The 14,572-nt window shown below is 43.8% G+C and overlaps 1 protein-coding gene across 3 annotated transcripts in view; it reads left to right on the top strand.

Moving 5' to 3' along the window:
• Positions 1 to 14,572, top strand: part of LOC146788641 (putative cation-transporting ATPase 13A4) — a 750,103-nt gene that overhangs the window by 550,802 nt on the left and 184,729 nt on the right. For all 3 annotated transcript variants that reach the window (XM_085635845.1, XM_085635843.1, XM_085635846.1), the window contains exons 17-18: positions 8,959 to 9,076; positions 10,371 to 10,495. In XM_085635845.1, coding sequence (XP_085491971.1) covers positions 8,959 to 9,076; positions 10,371 to 10,495 — 243 coding nt within the window. The remainder of the gene's footprint in view (positions 1 to 8,958; positions 9,077 to 10,370; positions 10,496 to 14,572) is intronic.

The following is a 14,572-nucleotide window of genomic DNA, read 5'->3' as shown; positions in this document are numbered from 1 at the left end:
AGGCGAGCTTCTGAGTGTCACGGCCCTAGGAGGGGCGATGAGGGGCGCAGTCTCTTTTCCAGCGGGATGCACACACGGCTCGAATTGGAGGACGAGCAAGAAGCACAGAGAACCCACTGTTCCTGGGGTTCAGTTCAGGGGGCAAGCTCAGATCAAGCCCTTGGAGAATGTTCAAGCACAAAGTAGCAAAGTCTTTTCAGTAAGTCTCTTCCTCTCCTCTCTCAGCAAGGCAAGCAGCAGGCCAGCTCCTCCGGCGTCTTCTTCTCCTTCTAGTCGGGCAGAGGTTCTTTGTGGTAAACAGGATTCTGATTTCTTAGGAGCCAGGCTCCTACTTTTATACACCAATTCTTTTGTTCTTTAGCGCCAGGGGGCCTAGGCCTGGCTCAGTCCAGTTCTGGAGCACTTTGTTATGGTGACTCTGCTCTTTCCTTTCAGCAGTAGGGCAGAGACATCAGCCGCCCCACAGGGGGTGGCGCCGGCTTTGTGGTGGCAGAGCACAGGTCTATTCAAGAGTCAAGGTGTACTCCTCCCACCCATCCAGGTGTAATCTCTCTACCCACCACCTGGCAGCCAACCTGTCTCTGGGGATTCCCCAACCCTGCTCCTTACTGTTGCCAGGCAGAACACATACACACAGCAGAGGCGGACTGAGATGGTCAGGTCAGTAAATACTAACTTTCTAAAAGTAGTATTTACAAACCCAGGATATTAAAATAAACTTGACTACAAGAAGTATTTTATCATCCTGAGTTCAGGCATACCAAACTTGACACTCTACCATGCTCTCTGAGTCCACTGGGGTCACAGCGTTGGCGGGATCCCAGCAGCCCATTCTGGCCTATGGAGAGCAGGTAGCCTTCAATAGTGAAAAACGACAAGGGCTGTAATTCACTACTAAGACATGCCACACACAACAGGGCATGTCCTACCTTATGCCTACAATGCACCCTGCCCTCGGGCCTACCAGAGGGGTGGCTAATATGTAGGTAAGGGAAGGTTTAGGGACTGGCAAGTGGGGGCACTTGCGCAGTCAGCGCGACGGTCCCGGACCGCGCACAGGGTCGGCGGGGGCAGACCCTAGACACACTTTACAAGGCCGCTTCCGTGGGTGGCGCAACCAGCGCTGCAAGCCCACCAGCAGCATTGGCATTCACAAGCCCTGGCACCCCTGGTGCACTTTACTGGGGACTGACAGTGAATCCAATAACCCAATCGGGAACATCAATCACAGGTACACTTTACTTAGGGAGCACTTGCACTGCGGCACGGATTAGCCGTGGCGCAGTGCCCTGAGCGGACAACACCAGCAAAACAGTCGAGGCACACCATCAAAAAAGTGGAAGGGAAACTCACGCCAAGGTGCCAGGTCTAACAACCGCAGTTTGGAGAGATTTACACATCCCCATTAATGCACAAAGAAACCCGGTGCATCGCACCTAAGAACCAAAGCATAGTGGCTCTGCATCTTGTCTGACGCAGCATCACCACTGCAGGATTGACATCGCAGCATCACATGGACTGCACCCCACCCCACATATTGCTGTTGCAACCAGGATAAGGTACTTTGTTCACCGGGACCTGCATGGGCCCTGTAGCCCACCTGTGCTCCATCTCAGCCAGGCTGAACTTTTGCCCCAGTCCAGCGAGACCTCAAGTAGCTCCTAAAGCGCTATTTGCTTCTAAGCACTATAACTCATTTTATGCTTTAAATATTACTGTCTCAACTTCTTCATATTGGATTTTTTTCATTTTAGTCTGGTTTTATTTATAAAGTCATACTTTTTGTAGTCTTTCCCCTCTTTTACTGCACCCCTCTTGCCTCTTTCTGCATTTCTTTTACTTCTTTTTAACTTCTCTTGCTTCTTTTTGCACTTCTCCTGCTTCTTTCTGCACCCCGCTTGCCTCTTTCTACATACCTATTCCCCCTTTCTGCATGTCTGTTGCTTCTTCATGCACTTCTCTTGCTTATTTCTGCACCTCTTTTGCTTTTTTCTGCACCCCCTGTGCACCACTCTTCCCTCTTTCTGCACCCCTCTTGCCTCTTTCTGCAGCTCTGTTGCTTTTTTCTGCACTTCTCTTCTTTCATTCTGCACCACTCTGGCTTCTTTCTGCACCCCTGCTGCCTCTTTCTGCACCACTGTACCTTCTTTCTGCACTTCTTTTGTTTCTTTCTGCACCTCTCTTGCTTCTTTCTGCACCTCTCTTGCCTCTTTTGCCAACCCTTTTCCCTCTTTCTGCATGTCTGTTGCTTCTTTCTGCCCTTTTCTTGCCTCTTACTCCACCCCTCTACCCCTTTCTGCACCTCTGTTCCTTCTTTCTGCAGTTCTCTTGCTTCTTTATGTACCTCTCTCGCTTCTTTCAGCAACCCTTTTGCCTCTTTCTGCACCACTCGTCCCTCTTTCTGCACTCCTCTTGCTTCTTTCTGCAACTCTCTTGCTTTTTTCTGCACTTCTCTTCTTTCATTCTGCACCACTTTGGCTTCTTTCTGCACCCCTCATGCCTCTTTCTGCACCCCTGCTGCCTCTTTCTGCACCTCTGTACCTTCTTTCTGCACTTCTTTTGTTTCTTTCTGCACCTCTCTTGCTTCTTTCTGTACCTCTCTTGCCTCTTTCTCCAATCCTCTTCCCTCTTTTTGCATGTCTGTTGCTTCTTTCTGCCCTTTTCTTGCCTCTTGCTCCACCCCTCTTCCCCTATTGATGCACCTCTGTTGCTTCTTTCTGCAGTTCTCTTGCTTCTTTATGTACCTCTCTCGCTTCTTTCCGCAACCCTTTTGCTTCTTTCTGCACCACTCTTCCCTCTTTCTGCACTCCTCTTGCCTCTTTCTGCACCTTTGTTCCTTCTTTCTGCATTTCTTTTGTTTCTTTCTGCACTTATTTTGTTTCTTTCTGTACCTCTCTTGCTTCTTTCTGTACCGCTCTTTAGGCCTGGGCGAAAATTTCGTTCTGTTCGCGGAAATTGCGATAATTTGACATTTTCGCGTTCCGCGGAGAGCGCGAAAATGGCAAAATTTCGGCATTCCGCAGCTTGGCGATAATTTGTTTCTTGCTCGCGCTGTAAAATAATACATTCTCACGCACGCACGATCGCCTTACCTGAATCCCTGCGTTCGCCGACAAGTTTTCTTCATCCGGTCGCGTTCTCCATGAGATGTTGTATTGTTTTTAGCCATTTGCGCTGTCTCGCGACAGTTCGCGCCTGCAGTGACCTCATGCGTCGCGCGATCACGTCTTTCTTCTCGCGATCATGCACCGCGAGACAACTGAAAAAAAAGATGGCCGCGCCCGTGAGCAACCACATGGGTAAGTTGGCGAGCCGCAACCATGCAGAAAATCTCGCGAACATGCGGGAAAAAAACTTCTGCATCTTCGCGATATTTCCGCGTGTTTGTGATAATTTTTAACATTTTTGCGATAATTTGCAAAAGTGGATTTCGCAAATTCCGCCCACCCCTACCCCTCTTGCCTCTTTCTCTAACCCTCTTATCCCTTTCTGAATCTCTGTTGCTTCTTTCTGCACTTCTCTTGTCTCTTTCTTCACCCCTATTCCCTCTTTCTGCACCTCTATTGCTTCTTTCTGTACCTCTCTTGTTTCTTTCTGCACCACTCATGCCTCTTTCATACCACTCTTCCATCCTTCTGCACCCTTATTGCATCTTTCTGCACCTCTGTTCCTTCTTTCTGGACTTTTTTTCTTTCTTTCTGTACCTCTCTTGCTTCTTTCTGCACCCATTTTGCCTCTTTTTGGACCTCTCTTGCCTCTTTCTGCACCCCTCTTCCGTCTTTCTCCACCCCTCATCCATCTTTCTGCTCCTCTGTTGCTTCTTTCTGCACTTCTCTTACTTCTTTCTGGACCCCTCTTGTCTCTTTCTGCACCGCTCTTTCCTTGTTCTGCACCCCCGCTGCCTCTTTCTGCACCTCTGTTCCTTCTTTAAAGACTTCCTTTGCTTCTTTCTCTACCCCCCTTGCCTCTTTCTCTACCCCTCTTCTCCCTTTCTGCACATCTGCTGCTTCTTTCTACACTTCTCTTGCCTCTTTCTATACATTTCTTCCTCTTTCTGCAACTCTCTAGCTTCTTTCTACACCTCTCTTGGTTCTTTCTGCACTTCTGTTGCCTCTTTGCGAACTTCTCCTGCATCATTTTGTATATTTCTTGCTTCTTTCAGCACTTCTCTCGCCTCTTTATGCATGTCTCTTACTCTTTCTGCACCTGTCTTGATGTTTCTGCACTTCTCTTGCCTCTTTTTGTACTCCTCTCACCTCTTTCCATACTCAAATGGGAAGTGCAAACTGCCGAGTTTAAAGGTCTGCATGCTCTCAGAACTGAGGTATATGTATTCTTACATGTGTTATGCATCTGAAGATGGTAGCTTAAAAAGTGGGTAACTTCTCCTATTGGTGGTCAAATCATCTCAGTTCTGCTCTGTCATTCAGTTGCACAGGCAAACATGTCTTACGTAGATAGGTGTTATAGAGCCCCCTCAAATATACTATTGAATACACATGTACCCTGTATCCAGAGCAGAAAGATATGCATACACCTTTTTGTACACAAATTTACAGAGTATGCTGTTTGAAACACCGTTAATCAGGTATTTGTATGTTTATTTTTGTGTAACATGTGACTAGGTAGAAGCAGAGACACATGCATGCATACCTTCACAAACATGGTGAGACTTATAACAGTGATATGGTTAGGATTACTGTTTTACATTTGGTAAGCCTAACATTCTGAGCAGTCAATGAATAGTGAACCTTGAAGAGAAAATTGAGGGTTAAGACATCTTGGGATAAGGATTAGTGATTAGGCTACTTTGTATGAGCTGTGGAAAGGTACAGTCAAAGTATGCCTTTTTCTGAACCTCTGCTGCTTCTTTCTGCACTTCTCTTGCTTTTTTCTCTACCTTTCTTCCTCTTTCAGGACTTCTGTTGCCTCTTTCTGCATTTTTATTGCTTCTTTCTGCACCTTTCTGCCTCTTTCTGTACATTTTCTACCTATGCAGGAATAGTTAGAAATTAGTATTTAAAAAACCTTAGAAATTCACTGCATAAACCACAGGTTTCAGGGACGTTATAGTTAGTAATTAACATTTTTTTTAAAACTTAGACATTCACTGAAAAAAACAGAGGTTTTAGGGATGTTATTTAGGAATTAGCATTAAAACAACTTAGAAATTCACTGAAAATACCACAGGTTTCAGGGACGTTATAGTTAGGCTGACATTTCAATCGTACAAAACCAGAGAAATTCGGCTGTTATAGTTAGCTGAGCTAACTATAACTCATGCCCCAGCAATGTGCTACTGATGATGTCACATATTACACCACTCATGACATGGTCAGTGACATCACTTATGACATCACTGATGATATCTCAAATGACATCACTGATGACATCATCCACTTAATATCGGATGCACCTCCTCGCACCCTAATATAACCTTTCATACTCTCACTCTAAAATACAGACTATCATACACAAAACCATAGACACACCAATACCAGTTAGTACATACCCACTCACTGATTCATAGGTCTACACACATCCACTCACTCAACCATACAGTCACTCATACACGCAGTCACTCATCAATACAGCCACTGATATATGCACTCATATACCTATACAGACACTCACATACTGCCACTCACCCACAGAGATACTCACACACCTAGTCAGTCACCCAAAAACTGAATCACACTGCCATTTACTCACCTATACAGTTATACACACAACACCTCACTTGATCATGCTTATACTAACACATACTTATTCTCTTATACAATCACTGATACAAGCACACAATCATCCATACAGCCCCTCTCACAATCACTCACTCTCACATATAGTCACTTATATTCTGCAACAGTCACATATACTGCCTTTCACATGTGTAGTTACTCACACATATACCACAGAGACATCCATTCACTCACTAACACAGTCATATTCACACTCACTCACCCATACAGCCCCTTGCAGATGCACTCATGAACCCATACATCCACTGAATCACCCACTCACACATCTGTGCAGGGAGTCACACACCCCCACACAGACACTGAGACACCCATACAGGTAAACAGACAACCAATCATCATCCCATATAGACACTCATGTAGCTAATCACCAACCCATGCAGCCACTTACACACCAACTGACAGACTGATACAGACATTCACACAGATTAGTCATTCACCCATGCATTCACTAAGACAAGTTTAATCACTCACTTATACAGTCAGTCACACACCCACTAAATCATCCATTCAGACACTCATATACCCACTCATTCTTCAATAAACCTTGGTGTGTATATATATAACATTCCTAAACTTTTTAGAAACACTCAGTCACTGGATGATGTCACACAGATGATGGACGGAAAGCAGAGCAAATCAAGTATTCTCCCCCAGTGAATAGATATGGATTAAATCCATTGTTCTTTTGTTCACCTTGCTCACTTTGCCACTGGATTCAAACTAGCCTGGCTGATGAGGGGTGTTACCCTGAAACTGGTCCCAGGATGCTTGTTTCCAGTCCAGGGAGGACCTGGCCTGGCCGTTCTGGCTGTACTGTTCCCATGAGGCACAGGGTAAAGAATGATTTGCATATGGCTGGGTCCAAACTTGGGTGGCGAAGTGAGCTAAAGAATGATGATGGATTCAAACCAGATTTATGACTGGGGGTGAGTGTCTGAAAAGTTTCAGCACTCTGTCCATCATCTCCTTGTGTTTTCATTGTTTGACTAGTAGTAACATTTCATTTTACAGACCCTGGGTACATGTTGTATCATATACTAGGTACTTACTACTAATTTCAATGTACCATTCAGATGTAGGCCAATTTTACCATGTTTTAGGGAGAAACACAAACACATTAGCATTGGTTAGCAGTGGTAAACTGTAAAGAGTCTGAAAAGCCAACAAAAACAGTTTCAGCAAAGGAAGGCAGTGCAGGCAAAAAGGTTTAGGGTGACTCTGCAGAGAAGGTCAGCTTCAACACTTACCCAGCCATAAAAATAATTTAGAAACGGTTTGGATATGGACATTGAATCACAAATTGAAAAGGGTGTGTTTGAGGAGTCCCTTCCAAATTTCAATTAAATGTTTAGGTTTAGGGGATTTATAGAGCGCATGGCTACTCGCAGGCATCCCAGCGCTAAAACAGTTGAAGACAGCTATCATGCGTAAGAGTTAAGGGAACAACCAAGTTTTACGTTTTTTTTAAAAAGACTGTTAATTTTTTATTAATCCTATCTCTGGGTCCATTCTGTTCCAGATTTCAGGAACCAAATGTGAGAACGATCTTCCACCCTACCTTGATCTCTTGACTCAAGTAGTTTTCATAAAAAAACTCGCTCCTAACCTGAGACAGCGGCAGGGTGTATAGTAGGAGATCAAGATTCACAGCATTGTGGGACCTCTACCATGCATGGCTCTTTAAGCCAGGCAGACGGACTTGAATTTAATCCTGGCCTGAACTGGGAGCCAATGCAGCTCCCTCAAAGATGCCCTTACAGACTGGTGCCTGGGTATCCTGAGAAGCAGTCTGGCTGCCGCATTCTGCACCCCCTGTACTCTATCAGTGACATATTTCAGGGAGCCGAGGTATAATGAGTTGCCATAGTCAAGTCTCGAGACTAACAAGGCATGTACTATCGTCCTTCTTGATGTCTCTGGAAGTAGACACAGAATTTTCTAAACCATTCAGAGTTTCCCAAAACAGGTGCTCCCCAATTTTTTGGCTTGCGTTTCCATTGTTAAATTCTGGTCGAGCCACATCCCCAAATGTTGTATGGAAGGTACTAAGCCCCTCTTGAAAGACAGGGAGATGAGGCTAGTAAGTTGGGCTAGGACGCAGTTCCCCCCTTGAACGAGGATGTGTGGTGGAACAAGGTCTATAGCAGACCCTGATTTGATGTTCAGCAGAAGGGAACCGGCCTGTTCTTCACTTAGTCTAGGATACTTGAGCAGAGCCGGGGAGAGAGAGGTTTATAACTGCTCTGTGCTAATAGGGCGTTCCGGGGTAACCATAAAGTCTTCGGTTGCCACAGGCTTGTGTTTGGGTGAAGGGAGTTGTAGATAGTTTCCACCTTACTCTTGAAGAACGTGACTAAGCTGTTGCATCTCTCCTTTGAAGATTGGGGAACGTGGGTACCTGAATCCACTGTTGTGAGAGACTTTACAATCTTGAACAGCTCTTTCGAAGAGTTGGGAGACTTCTCAATCCTTTCTTCAAAAAAGGCTGCTTGCACCCTAATAAATGTAAGATGTATCAATGTTTTGCAACTGCAATTCCAGTTGCAATCTATTGAAAAGTTACAGACACCTCAAATGATGAGTGTAACTCATTGCCAAAAGGGGACCCCTTCGAATTTTTTAAAACAAAATGTGGGTAGTAGTCTACAGACTGTTTCAAAGAAAATTAGCTTTACTTTTTAAACCAAGACCTGTTTCTTTTATATAAAACAGACCGCAGTTAAAAAAAAGTTTACTTTATTTAAAGGGAATCACAGATATGGTGAACTGCTGACTTCAGCAGTCCACCATCCAATCTGAGTGAGTTACAATGTCCGACCACTCAATTGATACAGATTAGTATTCATGAGATAGAAAAGATTGTGACCCACTCCGAAGGGAGTTTTTAAAAACCAAAGGACTAGTACATGGGTTTATACACAGACTCTGAATCAATTTGCAACAAATTGATTCTTGGTACATCTGGCCCAAGTCGCTGTAAAGAACTGGTAAAATTGTCTTAATAAATGTTACCTGTTTTTTCACCAAACAACGTTTTTCACCAACACAATTGGCTTCATGTGGTTAAATAATATTAATTACTAAAGCACTCTCCATCTGAGCCTAAATATGAGTTGTCTTGTGACTAAATGAAATCATGAAAATGTGAGTTCTTGTGATGTAACAGAATGTTGATTCATTATATTTTTTCGTTGAACAGTTCCTTCCAATATTTCAAGCGAACTCCAGATTTACACCATGCAAGGATTTCGGGTAATTGGATTGGCCTACAAGCCTCTGCCATCAAAGATGCCATCTGAACTGTGCACCTTAGCAAGGTAAGAGAGTGAGGCCTCCATCCCACAAGCCCTTTCAAGAAAAGGAGATAAATCTTTCCTAATGGAAACCTCAAACCTCAGAAAGAGAAAGCAGCTGCTCTCCTGAGATGATCGAATTACAGCCATTGGAAAGCATGCTACATCAATATTTATTGGCCTTCGATATGACTATTATTTTTCATATCACTTACCAAGACCTCCTTCAAGTGTGACGCATGGCCAGCTTCTGGCTGTGGACTCAGGATTACAAGAACTTGTCAGGTCTATGTCAGTGCCTGACTGAATGAGAAAGCTTGTATAGAACAACACCCTAAACTAAAACATCTCAAGGCGCTTTCTGAGTGCCTGGAAGTTCATGTTTTTAGAGAGCTTTTCCTATTTTGTAACCTGATTTTCTAGTTTTTACAGCTGTGATTCCAAATAGATGCCATTTGAGTATCTGGACAAGGTGTATTGTATAGTGTAGGTGTCCAAATACCAAATCAGTATACATCAACGTTTAGCAGCCAAAACCCATTCGGAAACTCTGCTCCATTGATCTCCTGAAGGGAAAGAATTTGTAGTTATTTGACAGTTTCCGGATAACCAGAACTAGCTTTACGATTACATTGAGAATACAGCCACATAGATGGATAAGCCCCGAGATTACTGTCCCAGGTAATATTGAATATTTCAGTGGCATCCTTGGAATGTATTCAATAGGAAACATTGGTAGGTGGGGAAGTGGAACTGGCAAAGAATACACATCTTTGGATGCCGATGAGATTCCATTGCATCTGTACACACTTGACACATTCCTTGGGCAATGTCCTGAATTCTAACAGCTGAAGGCACTCATAAACTCTGACATGAGATAGTTCCAATGATTGATGGATCATCTGCCCATTGAAAGTTGGCCCAGAGGCTCAGAAGTGCTACCCATGTAACAGTGTGCTTCTCCCAGGGCATACTTAGAGGGGCTACTAGCATCCCCTAAACTAAAACTTTGTCTTGTATCAGGAGTGAAAAATATTTTACAAGTGTTAATGATGAATGCGTTTTTGAGAATGTTTGGAGAGGCTCAAGAATGTGACCAAAGCAAGAGAAAGATTTAAGAGGGATACCAAATAGGGAAATAGCTGTGCATTGATTGTTGTGCTTAGGGGGAAAATGAGAGGAGATGGCTGTGGGATTAGATCCTGAAGACAGAGTGGAAGATCAGATCCACAGATTGACATGAAAGAAGACAAAGATGGGGGACATTCTTACATTGGTTGCGTTACAGTATCGTTTGCCTTTTTCTTTTAATTTGAAGGGAAGATGTTGAATCTAACTTGGAATTTCTTGGGCTGCTGGTGATGGAAAACCAGCTGAAGCCGGAGACAAAGCCGGTGCTGGAGGAACTCTTGGAGGCCAGAATAAGGACAGTAATGGTGACAGGTATGTAAGATTACCACTGGGCCGTGGTGCATGCTGTTCACATGGGCCACACCTGTGTGAGGATTTCTGAAACCTCTACTAAAGAGTGCAGCAAGAAGCTTAACTTGTCCACCCTCACAATTTAAGCACGTAGTCAAATATGTAAAACTAATTTATTCAAATAAGAGTTCAAAGTCTTCAGTGTGATAGTGTTTTAAATGAATTTACCATGTTCTCATAACTAAGACCAACTTTCAATCATAAGTATTGTTTTTAGAAGTTTTCTTTGTAAACACTAAAAGTCACTTAGAATAAAAATAAATATTAAGACAGTGAAAAAGTTAGTCATTCTGCAGTACAAACATGATCTATGTTGCACAATGTCTATGATAGGGTTCCACTCCGTCAGATTGATGTATAATATTACTTGTGGTTTTACTGAAAATAAACTCTGCAGTGGTGGTCCCCAACTACCGCAATAACTACACTGCACATGTCACATTCAGCAAGTAATTGCAGTACAAAAGTGGAGTTCTGCTTCAAAAATAAAAGTGCGCTGTTATTATGGGCACATAAAAAGTAATCAGACACAGTCACGATTATTTCTTTATTGGCAGATCACAAATCCAGACTGGAATTCCTTTCTTTATTTTCACTTAACCTAAATTGTTATTTCTTTGGTATTTCCTAGACGCCTGTTTTTATATTCATGATAGCGAACTGCTTCATTATTGAAAGGCTTTAAAAAAATATTATTCTACTCATACCTGTTAATGTTCCCATGACATGTTGGGCCAATCTGCTTTTCATATGAGGAATTTCCCCACAGAAAGAAACTTCTTTTGCATCCTCAAGGACTCGAGGGAGATGTTAGAGTATTCTGTCTTGAGACACAGATCAGCTCAGGTGGCACCAATTCCCACCAATTTCTCAAATCTAAACCATTCCTAATAGTCTGATTTACAATTTGATTGGCTGTTTAATTTTTGTCTGCCAGGAAGTTATTTGATTATCTACCATAATGCGGGCTGTACATGTGGACAGAGCAGCTTTACAACATCTATGTGCAATTTGAAGAAATTCTGCCCCTTGATTCCAGACTATTCTTTCGTGGAGTTCAATCTGCCAGAAATGGTAGTCAATATTTCTCTATAACATTGGCAGCAGTTCTATCACCATAACTGGCTCAACATCTTGGTAGAACCGAGGGCAAGGTGTCTCTGCTAGTGACATATGTAAATTCCTCTAACTAGGGTGGTTAGTCCACCAGATGTCTAGACAGGCAATCTGCTGGAGGTTTTTTTTTCTTTGGCAGATCCTTTGTAATTCCCTAGAGTGAATCAGACTTTGACACCTTTATAAAAGGTTTTAATGATGTTTTTACCATCAAATCCCTCAGTATGAAACTCATGGTTTAGAGAACACTATTTAAAATATGTAAAAGAAGTCTCTAGTGTTGAGATACAGCCATATACATGCCCACCATCACTGCCTCTAGAGAAACAACGGGTGGTGGGTGATTGTTCAAAGTATAAGCTTCCAATCCATATCATTTTGCTTCTATCTCTCTCTATGGTCTATGAAGTGCAAGCAATGATGTGCCGGTAACTTCTGCGCGGGATGGAGGCATGGCCACACAGGCAACTAAGAAGGTGGCCTAGCGCAGAGCTACGCTCTGCAAGGGGACTCCTGAGCACCAGGGAGTCATTAAACATAATAAGTCCCCCTCCACTCCCTGGTAAGGATGTCTTGAGCCCCTCCAGAACCCCCAGAACTACACAGCACTGTTCTTAGAATGTACGCATCAGAAGCCCAACAGCAACATGAGCTGGTGGTGATCCTGAGGCCGGCTCCCTCACCCCCTGCCATGTTTGGTGGGCACAACTAAAAGTGTCCCCTTTGGTGTCTCCCCACCTTGAGCCCTGCAGCACATGTGCTGTGCACCCCTGGATCATGGGAGAGAAAGGTAGGAGTGGGCTGGGTACAGTGATTATAATGCCCTGCAGACCAAACCCAGCAGCCACCCTTGGACTCTGCCTCCTCCCCTCATGCTAGAGTCATTTGCGGCCATCACAGAGAACAAGTGTTGGATGAACAGCGCTCTCTTCGAGCCCACCTTACGACCTTATACATTGTTTTCACCACCGTCCAGTAAGAGCACATGCCTGGCCTTGCCTGTCATTGTAGACACATGCAGCCTTGGATAGGCCCCGCTTTATGTCATATTTGGTACCTGTGATCTCTCTAAACTCTGCTGTGGAGTTATGGGCGGTCTTTCCCTGCTGCTCTCCCCATTCCTTTATAACGCTGTTAAAGCAGGAGAAATAACACATTGATCAAATAAAACACACCATACTGAATCGTTCACATGCACTGCTGATCACCTGTTAGGTTCTGAGGGTGAAGCACTTGGGGACTCCTTAGCGGCCATCCTGCTGGAACTCAAAATCAGCTTACAGTCCATTAATGCATGACTTGATGGGGCAGAGTGTAGGAACTCTGACCTTGAGGCTGACACAGGTGCCACTAAAGTTAAAGTCACCAATCTAGAAAAGCAGTTTCTGACTACTCCTGTGAAGACTGACGATCTAGAGGAGCACTCCAGATCCAATAATGTCTGCATTATGGGCATTACTGAATCTACAAATACCGACCAGATGGCAGCATCTTTGGAATCCCTGCTTATTTCTCTTCAGTCGTAAAGATTTCTCTGTGGTGTTTCTTGTGGAATGAACTTGTAGGTTACTTGTCCCGGTCCCTCTCCAGGTGCACCTCCCTGGCCGTTTACAGCCAGACTTCTCAACTTCAATGACTGATATACTGCTCTGTGATTAGCTCATGAGAAAGGATCAATTCACTGTCAAGGTTCTGTCATTTTGTCTTCCCTGACTTTACTGATGCAGTCCGGGACCCCTGCCACAAATGTACAGTAATGTGGGGTATGTGATATCCAGCGTGACTAAGGATGGAACTTGATGGCAGGGTCCTTACCTTCCAACACACAACTGACATCCACAAATTTGGCTCAACATGATCTGCTTCTAGGGCCACACCTGCATCAATGACTGGTTCTGCAGGAGTTGACTGTCCTGGCAGATGGAGGAAGGCCAACACTGAGGATGACTGAATTTCCAAGCTGAACTGATCCTCTCCTTCCCACTTCCAAGATGCCTGGGGCATCCCCTTTGTGATAACTTCTTGTAGGGTACTGGTTGTGAGGTTCATACTCTCCTTATCTTGTGTTTTCCATGTATACTGGTAGCAGCACTTCCCTCCTGCTAATTTAAACTGCTACTATGTTCTTTCACTTAGACTTGCCTAGAAGCGATTTCACACCTCTTAGTGTGTATCACACTTTGTTGGCTTTTGTTTTGCTCTTGGGTTTCTGGTTTCAGCAAAGTAGCACTGACTGGTGGCGTTTTCAGTGTGGGTGGGCATGTGTTATGGTGTTGTCATGTCAGTTGTTTCACTGTCATGCACGCTCTATGGTTATTAACGTATGATTCTTTGCCATCTGGATTTCACACACAACTTTGTTTTTTTTATGTTCCTCTTTGATTTGTGACTTGTCTAAGGCACACTCTTAAATGGCTGACTTGGAATATCAGAGGTCCTAACGACCATCTCTAAGCCAGCAGCGTATTGACATATCTGGCCCATCACAAGATCAATGTGGGCTTCTTTCAAGAGACACACCTGGCACCCAAACGCCCATCTTCCTTCAGCCCAAAGTGATCTCTCACCGCAACTTCTCTTCATATACTACTTATTCCAGAGGAGTGTGTATTGTCGTAGGTCCTCACATAACCTCAAAACTTCATCAAATCTATGGAAACTGCATTTGCAGATTTGTTATTCTAGTCGGCACCCTAGAAAAAGTCAAATTAGTACTGTTCAATACATACACATCAAATATTGATGACCCTCAACTTTTTGTAGATTTATTCTCCAAACTGCACAACTCTCGCATAGATGCCATGATATGGGGACCAACCTACATTTAGTGCTGGATACACAATGGGACTTTTCTGGTACCCTCTGCTAATACCACACTGAGGCAGTGAACGTACTATATGATATCATGAATCTCTAGAGGTG

The sequence above is a fragment of the Triturus cristatus genome, chromosome 11 (genome assembly GCF_964204655.1).
Source record: "Triturus cristatus chromosome 11, aTriCri1.1, whole genome shotgun sequence".
NCBI classification, from domain to species: domain Eukaryota; kingdom Metazoa; phylum Chordata; class Amphibia; order Caudata; family Salamandridae; genus Triturus; species Triturus cristatus.
This window is presented reverse-complemented; position numbering and strand designations above follow the sequence as displayed.